This window comes from Poecilia formosa, unplaced genomic scaffold (genome assembly GCF_000485575.1).
Source record: "Poecilia formosa unplaced genomic scaffold, Poecilia_formosa-5.1.2 Scaffold40, whole genome shotgun sequence".
NCBI lineage: Eukaryota > Metazoa > Chordata > Actinopteri > Cyprinodontiformes > Poeciliidae > Poecilia > Poecilia formosa.
The window spans coordinates 2,210,637-2,232,345 of record NW_006799979.1 but is presented as its reverse complement, the minus strand read 5'-3'; the positions used below and the strand labels follow the sequence as shown (position 1 = coordinate 2,232,345).

Below are 21,709 nucleotides of genomic sequence, written 5' to 3'. Positions count from 1 at the left end.
TTCAGCTACCTCATTGCTCTTGAGGACTGAAGTTGGTTTAAAAGTCCTGGTTTAGATGGACAATATTTACCAGGATAGTAAGAACCGAATGAGAAGATGGAAATATTTTTGCCAAAGCATTTCTGTGCTGCCATTGGCAGGTTGCCTGTTTTTCTTTGACTATTTATTCAAAAAACTTTACTTCCTGGTTGCAGGTATGCTGGTGGTTCCTAGAGTTCCTACAAGTAGAATGAGAAGCAGAGCTTTCAGTTGTCAGCTACCCTTGGCTCTGAGCCACAGTCACCCCCATAGTCTATCCGTCTTCTACCTCGAACAGAATAACGCACCTTGACGTCACAAAACTCAAATCCATCCGTTAGACTGCAACTACGTGAATGCAGCTCTAGTGTAAAGTGTTTTGATTATTTCAGTATGACTAGAAAAGTGCTAAATAAAGGAAGTCCACTTAACCCTGTAGTCATAAAGGCATGGATGTGGTCAGCAACAAGAGTTGGCCAGTCTGCACGGTTTATAGGTCGACCAACTGGTTCCCCACAGCATGACACCACAACCCAGATTTTGAAACACTGATCCCTGAATCCATGATTTCATGTTGTTTACACCACATTCTGACTTTACCATCTAAATGTCACAGCCGAAATGAAGTGCAGCAGCACATTTGCTTCAAGATTTGACATTTGTACTTAGCATCCTGAACGCCTTGGTGGTAATGAGTGGTTATTAAAGCTTTTGTTACCTTTTAATCATCTCGGAGTACTCCGTCTGTCCTCCTCCTCTGACGTCATTGAGGCATTTTTGTCCTAACAACTGCCGCTCACTGGATATTTTCCCCTTTTTTCCAACCATTATCTGTAAATCGGGGAGCTGTGCAAACAAATACCTACGGAAAACTCAATTCAGCTTGATGTAAACAGCCATACTACTTTGAATTCACTAAAATCTGTTTTTTCTCCCCTCGTCTGAATCTCGGTTTAAACTTCAGTAAGTCAGCCTCTGTCATCTAGAGCCTTAAACATACTTGACTGCTGCCATGTGATTGGCTCACTTGCTATATGTGTAAACAAGCAACTGGGACAAATTTTTAATCTGCATTTTAAAGAATGGTTTCAAATAAGGTCTACAGCTTTTGCAAAAATCTGAAAGAACCTCCCCATGGAAGGTAAAATATCATGTGTTGATGTTTAGGAAATATTACGTTGTTGCAGAAAAATAGCAAATGGTTTTATTCATCTTTTTAAGTACTTTGATAATAAATACGGCCAATTTGAAAGAAAAGAGAATTATAAAGAGCTAAACTACATTGCAGACAAAAAAAAAGCTACAGTCTAAACATTAAATAAATTAGTGATTTCAACCAACTTGTGTGAGTTCAATTCCACTCGTTTAAGAGACAAAACGAATAAAAAAAATAATTTATCTAAAAAATAAAAAAAAAAACCAGAAAAACTAAAATTAAGAAAAATAAAACTCACACACATACACACACTTGCCAACTGTGTCTGTCCTGGCAGCTCAAACAGCTTGGATCCATTGTTCAGTCAGCTGCAAAGCTTGACCCCAGGGAGCAAAATTGAGGGATGTGCCATATCTCTCTCCCTTATTCACACACATACACAAACATCCACGTCGGGTCTAAAGACGATGACATTTTTCACAGAGAAAAGCGTCCAAATGGCAGGTGTCAGGGGCCGTCAGTCTCCATGGAGGAGCTAGAAGGCAAGCATGCTCACACACACACATATAAACTCCAGCTGCCAGGGTGAGACATGTCTGAAAAGAGCAAAGCCTCACAGACACTCATGTCAATCTGCTAGCAAGAAAACCCTGTGCTTCGGCCACGCACAGAAACATACAAATGTACGCCTTCCCCCCCTTAAAACATGACAAATATACACACATTGTGTTTCATGGAGACTCATCACGCATTCGTCACATGCAAGACCACTGCAGTGAACACTGTAACCCTGGGGGAAGGTAATGGGTGAAAAATAAGAAGAACAGACAAGGGCTGGCCACCAGTGCAGTTGGGTAACGGAAGAGGAAGAGCCGTGGGTGATAAGAGGAAGACTGGCAGATATTCACCGGCCACCACTTACAAATGCCAGGAATGGTGCCAGACAGTCCACCCCCTAAATCATGACAAGTTTAGACCAAAAGAAACATCAAAAATATTTGAGCTGTAACATATCTTGTGCTCACAAGTCATACAATAAATATGTTTCACACGCTTGTGGGTTCAACAGTACTGAAATGTCTCTTAGATGTTGTAGAGCATGACAGAACATCACAGAACAAAAGCAAACAGGACATTGTTGTCTCTGCAGCTTTAGTACGTTTAGTGGTCGAGTTTGCATTTCATTTGGTAATCAAGGGTCCAAGAGTCTGGAAGGAGAGTGAAGAGGCACACAGTTGGTGTTGTTTGACATCCAGTGTGAAGTTTGGGATTTCGTGTCATCTGCCGATGCTGATCTGATGTGTTTACTGAAATCCACAATCACAACACAGACATCTACTGACAAGCTTTTTGAAGATGCTGACTTTCTTTTCCAGCAGGACTTAGCACCGGCCCACACTGCCAAAGGTACCAAAAGCTGGCTCAACGATCATGGTGATACTGTTCTTGATTGGTTAGCCAGCTGATCTGAGCCGTCAATAGAAAGACCAGAGACATCAGACCCAATAATGCAAATGACCTGAAGGCAACCTGGGCTTCTATTACACCACAGCAGAACCACAGGCTGATCACCTCTGTGCTCACTGATGTACTAATACACGTAACACAGACCCAACCAAGGATAGACAGATAGAGAGAAAGAGAGAGACAAAACACTTCAGCACAAATATTCCAGTGTCTATTCAAAAGTCAAAGACATAACCTTTTCATTATCACTCACCCATGGGTTCATTTTCCTTTTGAAATAAAGATGTTCCTCGTAGCAAGGCTGAGGCCTTTCCCTGCCTCTAAATCCATCTGTCCCTCCATCTAGCCAACCTTCAAACCTTTCTAGGGGTACTGAGAGCCTGGATCTCACTCAATCATCACTGGTCCTGCCACTGTATGTTCATCAGTCTCTAAACTTGGCCCCTGGGAGCATGCCTGGACACAGGACATGACAGGGGATACACATACCCGAACCCACATGAAGTCATGAATCCAGTCTCCTCACCGCTGACCTCCAGGTCCATCAGCTAGCCAGTAATAATGATCTCATCCCAACAGAAGTAAGCCAGAGGGCAAGACAGTCAAGGACTTATTGTCACCGTCTCTGTGTGCTAGCAGTGGAATAGTTATTTAGCTAAGCCTCTGACTGCAGTCACTTGGACTGGTCTCTGACGCCTCACATACATACACTAATCACAATAAGTCAATTTTTAACAACTATGGTTAAGATTAAACAAGCAATGTCAGAGAAGAGAGTTGTTGAGTTTAGCCCTTGAAACAATGGATGTCTATGGATTTTCTTTTAAAAGTAGTAGTTATGTCTGATGTTTGTTGTCTCTATTTGGCCTTGAAATACACACCAAAAACTTGGTTTAGACAACTTTTTAACTACATTTAGACTTGAGTTGAAGTTTTTGTGCAAACACCTTATCATTTTTCACTTTTAACCACATTTAGACATCATTTAGACAGAAGGCAAAGTCAACATTTCTGTTTATCGTCAATGTAATTTAGCTTTTTGGGGGGAGGAGGAGGAGATTCTTGGAGTTAGGCCTGTATTGACTGATTTTACAGGGAGATGAAGGAAATTAACAAAAGCGCCGGATTTTATATGTCAGACAAAATTTACTGACACTATGCAATTAAGTTCATATAGGGTCAATTCACAACTAATGTCATCTCAAGGCACTTTACAAAAGAAATGGATGACAATGTAGCAACAGTGGACAGTCAATTGCATTGCCTCAAACTCAGCAGGATTGTAGCATCAGCAGAAAGAAAAACTCATGAGATATGCATGAGCCTCTGCTATAGTCCACAAATCTTACTAAAGAATTAACTCAAACTTAGGTAACATGAACAAAAACACACTTTTATACGTAGGTGCCCAACTCCAGCACACTTAAACACACACAAATTACAAGGAAGCATGTCCTACAGGCCACCATTGCTGCCTGTCATTTCAGCTGTGCATTGAGGCGAAAAGACAGAAAGAGAGAGACGGGCATTGGGAGACAGCGACGGGTGGGGGAGGAGAGACAATGAAGGCTCACAGGGAGACAGGAAGCAGATGGCGTAAATGAGGTTGAGGGCTTTAATGAACTACTGCAGTCAAGGCTGACAGAGAAGGAGGAATGAGTAGCAGGATGAGGCTTAATTAACTACAGAATACATTGTCAGCAAACAATTATCCTAACAGTCCTTTATGATTTGAATGTTGCACACACGGATGTGGCAATGGTGATATATTCTGCAGCCTTTATAAGCAACTAAAGAAAGCCACTGAAAGTGGACGTTAACACTGAGAAATGATTTGTAATGTTTAGATTTCACTGAAACAGGTGCAAAGACCTTGTTTCAAAGTGGATGAGACAAGTGGGATGTGCAGTGTTCATTTTCTGAAATATCTAGCACCATTAAATTAAACTAAAAGTTACATTTTAGTTTCATTTAGTTAATTCTCAGATATGCCAAACTTTGCATTTTCAGAAGAAAATGTGCTCTGTGAGAGTCTCAAAGTTAATTCTGCTTTTAGTTTTTCCATAACTTTACACCTGACCAGTCTGCTGTATTCCCGGGGCTACATGAAGATGCTTGTGTAATAAATACATTTCTGTCAAGCGCTCCTAAGAATTAATTTTCACTGCATTTTTAAAAGATACTAAAATACTGGGAAAATGCAGGCTACAATGTTGGTAGTTATATCACCCATAAACCAAGCTATAGTAAAGTGTAAAGAACTGTTTTCACATTAATTCATTGCTAGAAATGTGTTTCAGTCTTTAAAGGACAATCTTGTCTTGTAAAAATCATGAATCCCAAACAGTACATAAGAAAGATCAGAACAAAATTAAGATATTTAAATCATCTGAAGGTATTGAGGAGCGCTATAAATTACATTAAAAAAATGTAACAGGAGATATGAACTATGGAAAAATAATAATAAAATGGATGTTAACTTGGCAAATGCTCCACTTTGCTTCTGCTTTTAGAAAGGAACATTTCATGTTAGAAAAAAAAGAAATTCACTTCTGCACCTACAGCGTGACCTCTAAAGTGTTTTTACGTGTAAGAACTTAAAAATACAGGACAGAAACTCTTGCAAACATTCAAAAAGTGCTCAGAATGAATTTAGTCTGCGGTCCCCCTGCTAACCTCAAGTCAACAAACACACATGGAGCTCTGCAGTGAGTAAAGGAGATGGTGCAAACGGCGGGCAGTGGTTATTATGCTTGGACAGGCCTTCTACGCAGTTGTATTCCGAAGCTTGGACTGGATTTAGTTACAGACTAGACCTGGACCACAAAACGTCCGTTTAATTGGACTGAAGTGAAACGAACTCCAGATGGCTTTAATAGGTATTCACTTGAGGACACATTCCAATTTGTCTCTCCATCTCATCCAGCTTTTCTGCTCCCCCCACACAGTTCTGATGGCTTGCCTGCACTTTGCGTCCCTTCTTGCTCTGTTTCAAACATGCATTTTTTTTCCCTCTGAAATTTATTTGCTCTTTAAATTAGATCAATTTCCCACATGTCATCCTTACTTGTATAACCAATACGTTCCTAATGTGGATGTTTGCAACGGTCCAACTTTTTGAGCACCAGAATTAAATCTTTACAACTTCAGTGAACGGCTCGTGTTCAAAGTTCAAACATATGAATGTCAGAAAATAAATGGGTGGTTCACAGACGCTGCAATTCATGCAGTGCAGTGTGTTTCATAATAATATATAATAATGCATAAGAGTAAAACTACAATTTATTCATATCTATGCCAATAAGTTTGATTGGCTTCACTTTGTGGTAATTAAGTTGCAAAATAGCAACAAAAGAGAGATAAACTATCAGGGTGTTTTTTTGTGGAAAAAGCAACATTTTACATTTCAATTTTGCAAATACTGGGAAAACACAGTAGTGTCAGATTTTATATTATACTTACAGCATAATATTTATATCAAGATTTATGTGTAATTAGTATGCACTGCATTAAGATCTTACCAGTAAGACACGTCCAGTGGGTGAAAATAACGTCTGGAGATCAGATCAGCGAAGAAGGACTCAGTTTCACGACAAGCAGTACCGTTGCCAATGACGACTTTGGTGCAACTATTTGATGAAACGGAGAAAAAAAGATAAGAAGACAAGAAAATAATCTGTCAAAATAATACTGTTAATTATACTGTTCCCTTGTGAGCAACATCTTATCCAGTTCAGTTCATATTATCCCCGAAATATAATTCTACGTTTGCCATAGGAGTAATACCTGTATGTGGCCATGAGGTGGCGCAATTTCACTGCTTCTTTCTGTTGCCCTGAATTGTGCAGGAACACAACGTCAGTGTGGAGAATCTGACCTTAGAACAGAAAGATATATAAAAAAAAAAAAAACAGAATAGTTGATTAATAATAAACAACAGAAGTTATTTTATTGTTTTAAATCTTTTCTCTATGAAATGAGGCTACAACGACATGCTCAAATTAAATAATGCAGCAATCTAACAGCAGCCACCTCAATATTACCATGAAGGACCCGACACACTCTGCACAGCGTGAAGCCACACACTCTGAGAGAAGCACACCAGCATGCAACATATTATGCACTCAGTAAGGTCAAGTAAATGCCTGTCTGTTACCAAAAACAAACATCTTGGGCTATAACTGATTTAGCGCCAACAAGGTGTAGTTTTAGAGCAATACTAAGAGAAAGTTTTTAGCACTAGAGATGATTTTTTCTGATCTTAATTTGCTGCTGAAACTTATTGGATTAGTTTTAACAAGGACCAAAATCTAAAATGACTGTTTCTTTTCACATGCTGTGATAAGAAATGTTGTTACAGATGCTTTCCTAAGATTGTGTGATAAAAAGTTTATTCCATCATCGCAGAATTAAAACACAAATGTAGCTGCATGTTGGTACAACATCTTTAATTTAAATATTTTCCTATTTTCAGACCATTTTTTTTAGGATATGCACATTTTAATTAAGGTAAAGATCTGGGATTTTGTCTAATCCCCTCATTTAAAAATGTGTCAAGTTTCATCAACATAAATTTGTTGATTTATTTGCACTTTTTCTGTAAAATTGTCCAGAGTGGTGGCTACTTTTCCCTTTATTCATCAACTTCCTGGGTGAACTCTCTGTTCAATACCTTATGGAACTGTCAAAGCAAAACATAACAATACCAGGTTGTGATGTTTAAATACCAGAGATCGATTATTTCTATGAACAGCAGTTCCCAAATGTTTCTTGATAGAAAAATAAATATTATGGGATTTGCAATGTCTAGAGTGAACCCTTACTTGTAGGAGAGAGGATAGCCAGTTTACAGCCATGTCTGAAGCCGGGGTCCACCCCCATTATGACACTTCCCCTGACTGGACAGACCAACAGGCGCTGACGGAGGTTTCGCACAAACATGGCGATCGATTCCTTTTCTGCTGCACTTGTTAGCTTAGTCCTAAGGAGTGGGATCAGCAGGACAGAAAGTCAGACTAGAAGATGGTACAGTAAAGATATTACAAAAATGTGGTGTACAAAGGAGATAAGCATTAAAAATGTGCAAAAAGAATGAAACCACTTAATTAGTTCACAACCTTTCAGAATGCTATTGTAAATTTGCCGCAAACATCACATGAATGTTTGCAAATAATGCCTGTTGATTCATATTCTACACATACCAAGGATCCTACTTAAATAATTGTGCTGTCACCTACAGAGATTTGTTCAACTTGTGCTTAAGTTTGCTAAATTACATATTGAAGACATCAATTTCTACTTTGTCTTAATTTAGAATATTTCAATAGAATAAACACTTTTATAAACAATAACTGATATTAAGAAACATACCTGTAGCTTCGCGTGAGGAAAGGCAAAATAAGCCTTTTATACGAGTCTTCTACTGCATTTCTGAGGATTGCATGAAGTTCTTCTCTTGCAAATGTCTTTGGCCTCCACCTGCAATAAAACAAAGTAACAAAAGTGTTTTGGTCCAATTAAAACTATTCAGATCAGAACACATTTTAAAATCTTATCCAGCACCAAGAAAGATGAAATATATTTAGTTTTAATGCCCATTCGTAATCCAAAACAAAGACTCCATATTTCTACTGATATACGAGTTTGTCCTTCTCTGTGGTGTCATGAAGGAGAGGAGAGCAACCTCCTCCTGACATCTTCATTGCAACCTTATATAACCACTGCAGACAGGCCTGTCTGTGTGTGCAAAGTTTTGTCCGTATTATTGTGTTTCTGACCTGTTGTTGATGCACCATCGAGTAAAGTCGCTCTTCACTCTGTCAGGAATGTTCACCTTCACTGTCAGAATCTTCAGACTCTCGCCTCGGTTAATCGCCAGTGTCTGAACACAAACACAGTTCTGAGTGAAAACACCCACGTCTCCACACAGATATACGTCCCGCCATGTGATCACGAAACTCACAGCCTTCAGAAAGCCGCACGTTTTAACCTACAATACACTGACAGCTGCTCAAACACACATCTTGTGTTTGAGCACCTCCCAGTTTAATTTTGTTCAGATTAAAACCTTAGCTGTACAATCAATAAATGTATTAATTAGAACGCATGCAGAGATCAGCTAAAATATTTCAAAAAGCAACACAGCATGTCTGACCTTACATTTGAGAAATTACATCAATTAGTCTGAAAAGGTACCAAAACAGTGTATCAACAATTTGTCCAGGAGGGCACAAAAGAGCCCAGAACACCGACCTCAATTAAGATCAAGATTCAACAACAAGAAAAATAGTGACCAAACATTTACCAAAAAAAACAAAAAAAAACAAAGGCGCATCTCACAAATGTTTTTATTATCTCAACAGCTTATGGGAAGACAATATATGGATTGAGGAGACAAAAGTGGAAGTTTTCATAAGGTGTGTTTCTCTTTAAAACTGTCTTAAAGGGAACAAAGCATTACAGAATGACAAAATGATTCGGACAGTCAAACATGACGATGGTACTATGATTCCCTGTTGCTGCTTTGCTTTTTCAAGCTCCTAAAAACATGATATAATTGCAATCTGTCAGAAAATACTGAGAGAGACCGCTCCAACTTCAGTTTGATCTAAAAAATATTTTAGATTTTTGATCTAAAAAATATTAAAGTCTGAAAAAACCAAAAACTAATAAAATCTCTTAAGGAGGAAAAATGCTCCAAAGCACTATATAAACAGATCTACCTCTAAAAGCAACATATATATATATATATATATATATATATATATGGACATTTATTTCATGGTTATAGTTCAAATGCTAAAGTATACCATGTAAAATACTCATTTTCTTCATCTCCTCATTTTCAAATGATAACTTCTACAAAAATAAGAACGTGTAATAATCATTGTAAAGTAAATCATCTAAGAAAATTCCTTAGCTCCCTCACATCTCCATAAAAAGTTAGAAGCCTGGGAGTGTGTCCTGTGGTCGGGCCTGTTGTGTTGTGTGCTGGTTCCCCCCTGAGAGGAACTGTTACATGCTGTTAAGCAAACAGCAGTAAGTGTCTGACCTTTTCAGTCGGGAACCTTTAGCCTGCCACAGAACAGGGCCAAGAAGCAAGACGTCAATCTGGAGCCCAAGCGGAAGAAGCGAGCTGACAAATGCCACCACTATGCCACCATCAGCTTTGAGACCGCAAGGCCTTCCCCCCCACCCATCGTGCCACAACCATTACCACTCAGCAGCACTGTTGGGTGCATGCAGCGCACCCATATGCAACATGCACAGGCGCGCGCGCGCACACACACACACACAGGCAAAAATTTAAAACACAGCTAATGGCGGAAGCCAGGATTAAATCAGCAAAGATTGCTTGAATAACGATGAAAGTTAAGATTTCTCTCCCGGTGGCATGTTTCAGCCCAAGGCTTCCTCGACAACTTGTGATGAGATTTCTGAAACTATCTTCATCAAACCTCTGAGGTTTAACATATTGTCAAGGAAAGCAAGCAAAGCACGTCTCTGACAACCCACAACTGCAACAAAACTAGTGAATTTAAAACTGCATTGCAAAACCTCTATTCTAAAGGTTCAGTTATTTTTTTGTAACTCATTTATAGCATATAATAAAATATAACAAACATCATGACCACCTACCTTGCTATTCCTCAGAGTGACGAGGACGGAAAAGCTCACAGTTAGAAGACCGCAGCAAAGAGTTTTAGCAACCATTAGAGGTAGAATGTATGTAATTCACGATTCTGTCTGTATGTATGGACTTGGTTTCAGTCCAAACAGGGAAATAAAATAGGAGTTTCCTGTCACAAACTTAAGTTGAGTGTATATTTCTCATTCCTACATGTCAAGAATCCACAGTGTTCTGCTGTGTCCTTACCTTGCACGTTACTTTTAGTTGCTATTATCTGTGAATAAAAATGTAATTCTTAATGAGAACCTCAAAGGGCCTCAGATAATTCCAGGCCAAATAAATCAGACAGTAAGTGAAGCCACAAGTTTAAATTATAGTTTCAAGCTCTTTTAACCCCAATAACAGTGTACCATAGCGTCAGATTATGTAAGGTTATTATTGGGTTGCAGTGATTTTTGTTGCGGTGGCGTACATGTGCGATACACGTTGTGTGTGAACTGTAATAGAACCTTTATCTAAAAGTAAATACCATAAAGATTGAATTTAATAAATAAAAAAATATACTATATTTAAAAAAAAAACTCCTGTAATAACTAGTTCAGTTCTTAAAAAATGAATATTAAAATGAAAAACACAAGCTGTCCTCACTTATCTTAAGTAGCAAGATGTTACTTCTTAGAACCTTCTAACTTAAGAAAAAATAAATCCCTTAAGCAAACTATCTATGTTTTTGTTAGGCTCTAAATGTGACTAAATAAATACCCTCCTGTGCTTTCTTTTCTTTTCTATTCAATTCTTTTTTTTCTCTGTTTTTTAACTTAGGATAGGACACAGCTAGTGTTCCTCCATGAATCTCTCAGTTTCTATCAGAGTTTGGTCGCTTGTGAGAGATGGCGTGATACAAAACAGGGATGTGAAGCAGAGTGTAAATATGTTTATGTATTACACATGCCAAGCAGTGACAGGTAGCCAAGTGCTGGCCAAATCCTGACAAGACCAGAAAGACAATCTTTCCTCTGTTGCTTTCCTTAATCCGTTCCTCAGCCCCAAAGTAAGGGCAGTCAGCCAACAACTATCCCCTATCTGTCTCCTCCTCTTGCTCATCTGGTCTGTAGAGGTATACTGTCATCAACACATCCATCCATCCGCCATATCAAGAACAAACAGATGCGTCCACGCTGACAAACATTCACAGAGAATTTGCACTTTTCTCGACCTCGCTGGCACAGAGGAAATGTGGTTTATTAGAGTGGAATCAAGCTGTCTGCTGAATTTTGTTACGCTTGGCACCGTCATCAACGTTTCCTGAATTATTTCCGTTTCAACATTCCGTACTTCTCCAGACTCAAATATTTAGATTTTGGCTTTCTTATAATCTCGACGTTTGAGTCAAAAAGATTCATTTGTCGGGGTTTTGCTATTTCACATAAAAGATGTTTTAAATTTAAAAAACTAATTTAAAAATTTATGTACTGATGTCTAATCTCCAGAAATGACTCTTTGTGTAACGTGCATGCAAACAGAGTGTGTGTGTGTGTGTGTATATATATATATATATATATATATATATATATATATATATATATATATGTCACATTTCAATACAAACCTTAATGTTTTAGAGAATAATTGTTTTTATATGTAAAAGAAACATTGAGCATGTATTTTTGAGCCCTGTTCACTCCAGCTTTGTAAAAAACAAGTTCTCTGCACTTTGCTTCACACAGAGGGTCTGAACCATCAACCATTGAGAAACAGTTGCATGCTGGATGCTTGGACTCTGTTGCATTTTTAAATTTAGTCCAATCACTGACATAAAACGTAAAACCCAAGTCACATGAACTGAAGTTTACGGTCGCAATATGACACAACCTGAACAAGTTGAGTGGATGTGAAAGTCAAAGTTGCTGTCCGTAACCTGTTTATCAAACATTTCTCTGTAATTGATGAAACATTTCCAATTGCTTGAGCTCTTCTGCGGGCGAACCCCGATCAGAAGCGCTAAACTCCCGTTTGATCACGCTGCAAATCGCATTAAAAGCAGCCCACTTCCACATTCAATAAATCTGCTCTGGCGTGCTGCGGAGCAAGCTGGAGTCTTATGGCTATAAGGTGAATGTGTACCCTTCAGAAGAGGACTCAAATCAAGTCTAATGGAATTACATCTGGCGTACGCATTATACTTTCAGACAAGCTGAATGCCAGAGCTTCCCCTGAACAGACTTCAGATGAATTTCGAAACCTGCTGTCGTTTTATATAAGGCTTTCATGGAAATAATTATCACGTTTCTTTCCAGTCTGACGTTTCTAGATCAGAAAGTAACATTTTTGGCCTCCTATGAGGAATTATAGGCTTCGTAAACTCACCTGCAAATAGAAATTATCCTCAAATTTAATTTCATGTCATATTTCATTAAAAAATAAAAATAAATCCAGGCTTTAGTAATCAGTAAGTGAGTTTAAAACTGGAATCAGCAGACCTAAGTTCATGAAAGCATGTAAAGAGTCCTTTATGCTCCCAAGCAGCAAAACCCAAGTCACTGTTAATGATTCCAAATTAGCAATCAACAGAATAAAAACCAATTGGAGGATTAGGAAAAGTGCTAGAATTGGTTTTTTTTATTTAAATGTTTGAACAAACCTAACAAAAACCAAAAGCCGCCTGTCACTTGAAGATAAATTCAAGGTTGATTAAGTTCATGAGTTGTTTATAATTTCAGGGACTCATTAAGAGTTCCCTGGGACAACAACTCCCTCATCTCGTCCTTTTCTCCCCCACTAGAAAAAGAGCCCAGGCTTAATATAATGTGCTAAAGCGCATGGGCAAGTGTGCACAAACACACATGCCTTCTGTCAAAACACATCTCTCACCTGCTTCCTCCCCCTGACAACTTCATGGCTAGAAAAGGTTCATTTTAGCCGGAATCTGACAGCTAGCAGGGTCATGGCAGCCTGTGGATTAACACTCCGTGACAAAGGCGAGTCATCGAATTAAATGCCTTGCATACACAGAAGACAAGCGGGAGGGGAGGTGTGGATTGGAGGGGATAAGGTTTAGTCAGAGAAAAGAGGGATGAGGCAGATCGGAGCAGAGCATGAGAGATAAGTGACGAACGCACCTCGGCGTCGCTCATCCCTCCCGTGTTTTCTTTCTTTCACTGCCCCCGCTCCCTCTTCCCCATCCTTTTGTCCGCCTGTAGGCCCAGCAGCAGAAGCTGTCACTGCGGAGGACCGCCTGTCAATCAAAGCCTCCTAATCCAATGGCATGTCGGCGGGGGGACATGTCACATATGTTAAGAAGAGAGAACGAGGGGACTCTCGGGCGGCCGCGGCTGTGCGGAGCAAGTGTGCGCAAGAATGTCTGCGCGTGATTAAAAACGACTGCGGGGCAGGAGCGCGGCTGCCAGGGAGTGTGGTGTGGCAGAGGCAGCGGGTGACAGGAGCCGTGGTGACACATGAGGCCCGGGACCAACTCTGAGTAACCTACCAGTCACTGGAGAGACTGAGGGGGAGGAGAGGGGGTAAAGCGGGGCGCAGGAGGGGAGGAGGGTATGAAGGCACGGACAAGACTAACCGCGACTGACGTGGGTAGCATTCAGAACCGGCACGCACCGATGACACGAACACAAACAGAGGCAGTGTGTTAGTCTATAAGTGTGTGTGCATCAGGTAAGCACGAAAACCACATAGTAATTAATTATATCCCAGCAGTTGTGAAGTTGTTTGTCACTTAAAAGTAAACCTGCCTGCTCCTTATTAAGGCTGTCAGCGTTAATGCGCCAACGCATGCGATTCATCCAAAAGGTTTAAGGCGTCAATATTATACAATTCGGATTAATCGCATTGCCTATTTTGACCTAAATGCCTCTCTTCTGCACGGAGGGTTACTTAGTGTTCAAAGCAGCACATCACACGGTCTTGTACTGCGGTCAACAATGCAGAGCCGTAAACGCAAGTTAAAAGAGTCAGACTGGGGAGCTGAGAGGCAAATTTCGCTTTTAAAAAACATCCCGGAGTTTGGATAAAACTAAGGCAGGACGCATCGCAATGAGGAATTGTTTTTCCACTGAAGCATGACCAGTTTATAGTTGGCATTTCAAAAACAAAATGTCTTCTTTTAAACCTTCCTGAATATGAAAACCTAAACAATGTCAAATCTTCAGGTAATTTGGTTTGAGACAATAAAAGATCGTCTTAAACATTTTTGAATGTTTACATTTGAAGCTTACGAAGTTAAGCATTGTGATTAATCACAGCGCTAGGGTGCGATTAATCGGATAAAATTTTTTTGATTGACTGATGGCACCAGTCCGAATTCAACACATACAGAACCAGCTCCTGTACATGTGAAAATGGGTAATTATTTTCATCTTGTCACCTGATGAGGCTGGATGCGCTGAACGTTGCAGGTAAAGTCAAAGTAGAGTTGGAACTTGTCAAAGTCTTTTTTCTTCTGGTGTTCCGCTCCTGGTTTTTTGTGTTCTTGGGCGACTTTCTCCTGCTCTTTTTCCTTTAGTGCCGTTTTAGACACACTGGACTGGATGGTCACGAAGCTCTTTTCACATCTGACAGAAAGAAACAACAAAAATCTGTTTGGGAATGTTCAAGAGATTCTTTACAGTAGCAGAGACTTAAAAAAAAAAAAACAATATTAACATAATTTATGTACGCAGAAATAGAAAAATGTGCATAAAAGGAAATATTTTTACAATGTCTTAATGTAGGTGAGTGTCTCAGGGTCTTTGGCTATCATGTCAGCCAAAATATGCTCCATCCCAGTGGCCACTTCCTCCACACATGATAGACCTGTCACACACGCACGCACAAACACACACACACACACAAACACCGATCCACAGTGACTTTACAAAGTACATCTCTTAATCTCAATATTAATACAAGAATACAATTTTAAACCCTGAACGTCTATTTCCAGCCACACTAACAATAAATAATACGCTACAATATGCCAGAATAAATAGCCCAAGTCACAAGTGTCTCCATTTCACAAGAATCTGCCTTCAGAGAGTTAGAGGATAGTGAAAATAACGATCATTTTAAGGCCTGCATGTTTTTTGAATGCGGCTACAGTCGAGTGCCTCCTACCTTCAGTGCCAGGCTTTACCCAAGCGCTGAGGACCAGAGTTTGTGGTGCGTTCAGCAGTGCGGTGGCAGCGTCTTCCAGGCCCAATGCTTTGGCCCTGCGAGCTTTAGTGAGCTTGCTGCCTTTCTTGTAGGGAGTATACTGCAGGTAAAAACACAAAGCACAGATCCTGTTTTCTCTCCATTTATGCACTCTGACTTTGTGCAGTCACACCTTTTCTTTTTTATCATTCTTTAACTCTGTCATAGCTACATAATTAAGCTCTTTGAGAATTTTCATTTCTAACAACTCTTAACAGTGTTAAGCACTGTATTTGTTTGGGTTTACCTGCTTCTTTGCATTTGAAGTAGGTAAATTATATCTGCTAACACAGGATGGATTAAAATGCCAGGTGTGATTCATCTGGCTTTACTGAGTCCGATTTTATGTGAAGCATCAGCTGTGAACAGAGCCTTATATTCTCCAAAGAAAACGGACTGAAACTCTGCACATAAATGAGTTATTAGACCAAATGAACTTACTCTCACTGCTCTAACTGGACATGTCTGATATAAATTGTTTAAATAAATTTAAAGAAAACCCAAAGAAGTCAAATGCAACTCAATGTAACAGTGTTATGGGACTAAAATTACTGTTTAAACATGAACCTGTGAAACCCATTTTGGTTTTTTTAATTACTATTTTATTTTTAGCCTTATTTTATTGATCACATAGAAAAGTGTATTATTTTCAAATCAGCATCACACAGCATCAAATAATATAATATATAAGCTATAACCATGTTCTTTAGTTTGAGGTGATTTTTTTAAACAGATGGTTTAGTTGTTTACTAAAAAAAAGTCATATTTGTCTTCCATTCTTTTTGCTACAATTAAAAAAAAACTTCATATTTTTTGCCAGGAGTTGTATAATTTATATACTCTCATCCAGGCAAGCAGTCAATCAGGTGTGAACACTGAGATCTTCAAGTCAATGTAGATAGTTTATCACTGAATAAAAATCTGACCACATGATCCAGGTCATCAGCTGATCGGCAGCTCCTGAGGCTTTCCTCCAACTCTGGTGTCAGAACACCATCCTTCTTCAGGGTCTGGATCACAGACTGGGTCTTCTTAGCAAGAGAACTAAACATATGAGGAAATCAGACAACAAGAAATCCATCTTAACCAAGGACAACAAAAAGGATGGCTGAACATCAACAGCAGACATGCAGACGTTTTGGGCCTCAAAGATGAACCACTACCACCATCTAGTGGCCAATAACTGATACATCATCTCAAAAACACTCCACAATGTAGCTTTTCACACCTAAATGTGTGACTTTATGCAGCCACCTGATATTTAACATATTTTTAATAAGTCCTGGGGGGTTTAACGGATGATATTTGTTTTGTGTACATGCCTACCATAACTCCTCATAGACCATCTGGATGTCTCGAACTGCATCTGCGTCCATGTGGTTGATCATCTCTTTGCGGTAGCGCACCATGAAGGGAACAGTGTTTTCCTCGCGTAGCAGCTTGATGATGTTTCCGCACACCCACCGCTCCACACATGTCAGTGTAGAGAGAACCTGAGGAGAACAATAGAAACAGTAGAAAACTCATATATGCAATGGAAAAATGCAGATACTTTTTCATGCATTTAGTTGTTTAGCCTTTGTAAATTATTGCATGGGTTGTAGGAATTACTTGTTTTCTGTGTTTTCTGTCAGGTTATAATGTACTGCAAAAAGTAGAAGAACATAGTATAGAGAAGGTTTAAAAAGTTTCAAATTACATTTTTTGGGGGGTTAACTAATATGCAACTTCATTTGACTTTGAAGTTTTCTAAAAAAAAATTTTTTTTAAAGTTAAAAGACAAATTATTCAAGAATTCAAGAATAAAGTCCTGTCCTCTCCACCTCAGTCAGGTCCCAGTTCATGTTGAGTTCATTCCTCAGAGAGTGCGCTCCGGACTCCGGGAAGGTGGGTCGTTGTCTCTGGCTCGTCTCGCTGGTTTTCTGCTTTTTTAGACTTGGCTCATCAAAAGTGAAATCTTCCTCCGGCGCTTCCTCCTTCTTTACTTGGAGCGCAGAGTGTGATGTTCCTTCGTCTGTCCGATGGGCGTCCGACACAATAAATGAGATCCTCTAAAAAACAGAAATAAAAATATTACCAAAAATGGGGGGAAAAAAAGATGAGAGAAAATAGTCAAGTTAGATTTGATCTAACGTGGATCAAATCTGTATTTCTATCATCACCAAAGTTGTGTTTTCCTTATATTCTTCAAGCTTATTCTTGCTGAGGTGGCCGTTATAATTACCTCTTCCTTCATTCTGACACTATTGCCTCTCTTTTCAGTCTTCTGTTCTTCAGGACATCCAGTCTGTGTTTTCATTTCATTTTCTCCTAAATCATCACCATTAGACTTCTTTCTTTTTTTCCCAACAGAAACAGACATGGCAGCACCTTTTTGTTCTGCTGCACGTTTGCGGGGCGCCCTGGGTTTAGGGACCTTAGGTTGTTTGGGAACTTTAGGTTGTTTTGGTTTAGCGGTCCTCTTGGGCGCCGCTTTCATCCCTCCACCTGTAGGTGCTCTGGCAACTTTCCCGGTAGCTTTTGTCGACTCCGATGGCTTCCACTCGTCCACCTCTTCATCACTACTCGCCATCTGAGCAAAAGACCTAATCGTACGACAAAAATAAAAGTTCAACATCAGTAATAGAAAAAATGGACAGAAATTTGTAAAATTATGCAACACTCTTTAACATTTTCCCATTACAAACATAGACTTAAATGTGCTTTGGTAGTATTTTAAGTGCTAGACCAACATAAAGCCGCCAGCAACATAAAGAAAAACGATACATTGGTGTCAATTTTTTACTATTAAAACCTTTTTGCAAAATTGGTGACATGGTCAGATTTTTTATATGTACAGCTAATAGTTCCTTTACTAGCCAATCGGTTAAGGCTGATAGAAAGTAAAGATTAAATAACCTAAGTGTATTTAATCTCTTTTTTTATGGTTTGGTAATTTTGGAAAACAGCTGGCCACACTGGATTTTCTTTAGTGATAACAGAGTAAAGAGGGCAGAGAACATACGTAGTTCTCAGTTTTCTATGTGTGAACATTTTGAAGGCCATATAAGTATTTTTATTTTTGTATGCCTATTACAATAAATATACATTGAAACTTTAAATGTTTATTTGTACAAATATGTTTACAAGGAACTGTAAAGCCTTGCCTAAAGATTAATCTCAGAGAGAACAATCTTAAATGCAGGTAAATTAGTATCACAGTATGAGGTCATTTCAAATCTTCTAGTCACTTTGAACATGTCCACGAAGCTACTTTGTATTTTTAAAAGAACAGACATTGATTTAAATAAGTAAACATAACTCACTGCTCGGAATCTGTATTTTCATTTTCGTTGTAAATTACAGCTTTGGCAGTTGTTGCTCTGGGTCTTCGCATCATCTGTGAAAAAAGGCAAAAAGGTAGGCTACGTTATATGAAACCTGCAACCATTAAAACGTTACATGAACTAATTTATATCCTAGCAAATATTACTGTCAATGCCTTCGTTTTAGCTACTGTAAACTTGTTGTCGTTTCCTTGTATTTTATTAGAAAAGAAGAACAAGGACAAATAAAATTTTCTAATTAAACCTTCAAAGTTAAAATTTCTTAGACAAATATGAGCGCGGAGCAGTCGGCTAGCTCAAACAAATAGTTTTGCTTGTAAAGCTTTTCAAATTTGCCGCTACACATTTATGCTAATGGTGTTAGGCGGGTTTGTAAACGGCATGTTCATGTCTTTCACGGTTTCTGCGTATTGTATAAAGCATGAGTTAATAAATATACCTTTGTAACGCTGGATATGCTTGGTTCATACTCAGCTGTCTCACAAAAATTTCTAAAGCTGAACAGCAGCTTCCTGCAACAGTAGGGTTTCAACCAATCACAACACGTGAAGGCTTCCGTCTTTGAGTTAGCTACCGCCCCCTATCGTCTGGTAGTGGTGAACCGCTGAGAACTGTATTCAATCGTCCATACATGAAAAATAAATAAATAAAAAATACTGATAAACTGTTCATTTGTTTATCTTTATTTGAGAGGCATACCTCCAAATCTAAAACAAAATTGTAAATAAATTGTAATATGTTTCTGGGAGCAAAAAATACAATGGTTAACCAGTTATGATTATATTTTCTAAATATTTACTTATTTATTTTAGTCTTTTGCCTTAATATACAAACACTGCATGCCAACATATACAGAAGCTCAAAAGTCTACTGCTAAAATATGACGTCTGTGATGTAAGCACAATTACACAATGGTTAGCGGTTAAAAAAAAAACATTACAATTTTGTGGCAAATAAATAGACATATTGTCATAAAGCTTAAACAAGGTGAATGTCATTAGCATTAAAGAAGCGATAAGCCTTATAAATGGTAATTAGTTTACTGTACAAACTCTGACTGACTTAATAATGTATGTTTTGAAATCATAGAGTTGGAGTAGCGTTTTTCAGACATGTCTTGTTGTTGAATCCACATTATCATAAAAATATCAAAAGGGACATTTTTTTATTCTTTCAAACTTGTTAGTTTCAGCTTTTCCGAAGGAAATAGCTGCAGTTATCTTTCTGTTTGGAGCAATGTTTGACCCAAGGACTGAAACAAACACATGTCATCAAGGGAGGAAAAGATAGAGTCAATTTAACTTAGAGGGGGAAAAGATCAATTATCTTTAAAGAGCAATAATTTGACCTGCATTTAAATAAAATGCTGTTTGAAATGGGACTTGGGCTAATATGTCAAGTACTTTTCTTTTACTTTTACTTTTGTAGCTTGCAATGTACATGGCAAGGAGATGTCTATTGTATTGTTTAAGAAAAAACACTACTAAGAAGTTACACATTTTGAAAAAAAAATTCAATGTAAACATTTGTCAAGAATAATTCAAGACTTGTGTGAGAATGCTCTCACACAAGCCTCTTAGAGAAGCCTCTAAACCTGTGAGATCCTAACAAAAGATCTGGAAAGTGTAACTACTAGCATAATGAGATATTTCCCAAATTCACTGACTATTTTCTGTTTCAGTATTTATAGCTTTTTATCCAATTCAGTTATTTACCTAACGTGAATCCATTTACAATTTTTTTTCTCCCACCTCTGAAGACTGAGAACCAAACTGCAGGCTGAAATCTGAATTTGGGTGGATGATGCGACTAAATACCTGTATTAAGAGAAACTTATCTGAAGCAACAGCAGTGAAGGGAAGTCAAAATCAGGAAGAAAAACTAGAAATACAAAAGAAATTCAAAGAAACCGCAAGCATCAACAACAACAGATATGAAAAAAGTCTGAAGAATTTCAGGTTAATAACACCAGAGCCAGAGAGCTCAGACTATCTCAGACATCTGATGTTTTACCGTGTATTGTTGTGTTTGGAGTTGAAACTTTTGTTGTTGTTTAGTTTAAATTATTATAATTCTCAAATGTGTATTAAACAGAAACTTGTTCATAGACCAGATCATCTCATTTAACAAATGTCCAATCATCCAACATCACACCAGACATGACATATGTGTCAAGGAATTAATGAATTTATCATTAAAAGTGACAGAGTATAGAGTATAGATACAGGTTGTCAATGTGATGTCAATCAATAAAAATAAAAAAAACTTGGATTTGTATCGATCAGCTATTAAACTCTTTGTGCCTGCTTGAGAAATCCAACAATGAGAAACCAAAGGAAAAATAGACGAACAGCTGTTTTCTTACAGTTATGAATAAATAATTTAAACGTTATAATTCCCTGTTACTTCTTGTTCCTCCCTCTTTAAATCAAACACACATAATGATAGGGTTGCTTAGCTTGTAAAAAACTAAATCCCTTATTCAGATAAGACCATATATTATTTTCATTTTTTAAATTCTATTCTATTGCATCATCCTTGTGCAAATTTCCAATGATTGAACTGCAGTTTCAACATTTAATGAAGACATGACTAGCTTTAGATTGGGAAACTTAGAAACAACAATAACAATAATAAAAAAGTCAGTTCAAATCCTTAATCTAGGATTATATAAACATTTTTTATTCACAAAAGTATTTTTTTTTCTTTTGTATTAACTTAACAACATGTTGTTTGTTGATAGACATTGTTATTATTAGAAAATATGTAAAGCAGCTTGAATATTTGTAACGGGGATTTCAACAAGTCTATTCAAGCCGAAGTCTCTCTGCTTTTCTTGGTAACAGATGATGAGTGAGAGTGAGCAGCCAACCAGAAAATCAAAACGAGGAAAAAAAAAAAAAAAACATCCAGCCGTAGCAGGACAAG

At 38.2% G+C, this 21,709-nt stretch overlaps 1 protein-coding gene across 1 annotated transcript in view; it reads right to left on the bottom strand.

The window, feature by feature from the left end:
* srbd1 (S1 RNA binding domain 1) overlaps positions 1-19,306 on the bottom strand; it is a 52,162-nt gene extending 32,856 nt beyond the window's left edge. The window contains exons 1-14 of the mRNA XM_007551176.2: positions 19,221-19,306; positions 18,761-18,834; positions 17,680-18,040; positions 17,279-17,506; positions 16,782-16,948; positions 16,382-16,499; positions 15,378-15,516; positions 14,981-15,077; positions 14,650-14,836; positions 8,419-8,522; positions 8,012-8,119; positions 7,465-7,622; positions 6,428-6,518; positions 6,163-6,270 (exon numbers count right to left, since the gene is read on the bottom strand). Of these exons, the coding sequence (XP_007551238.1) occupies positions 6,163-6,270; positions 6,428-6,518; positions 7,465-7,622; positions 8,012-8,119; positions 8,419-8,522; positions 14,650-14,836; positions 14,981-15,077; positions 15,378-15,516; positions 16,382-16,499; positions 16,782-16,948; positions 17,279-17,506; positions 17,680-18,040; positions 18,761-18,834 (1,940 nt within the window). The 5' untranslated portion in view covers positions 19,221-19,306. The remainder of the gene's footprint in view (positions 1-6,162; positions 6,271-6,427; positions 6,519-7,464; positions 7,623-8,011; positions 8,120-8,418; positions 8,523-14,649; positions 14,837-14,980; positions 15,078-15,377; positions 15,517-16,381; positions 16,500-16,781; positions 16,949-17,278; positions 17,507-17,679; positions 18,041-18,760; positions 18,835-19,220) is intronic.
* Between the last annotated feature and the right edge of the window lie 2,403 nt (positions 19,307-21,709).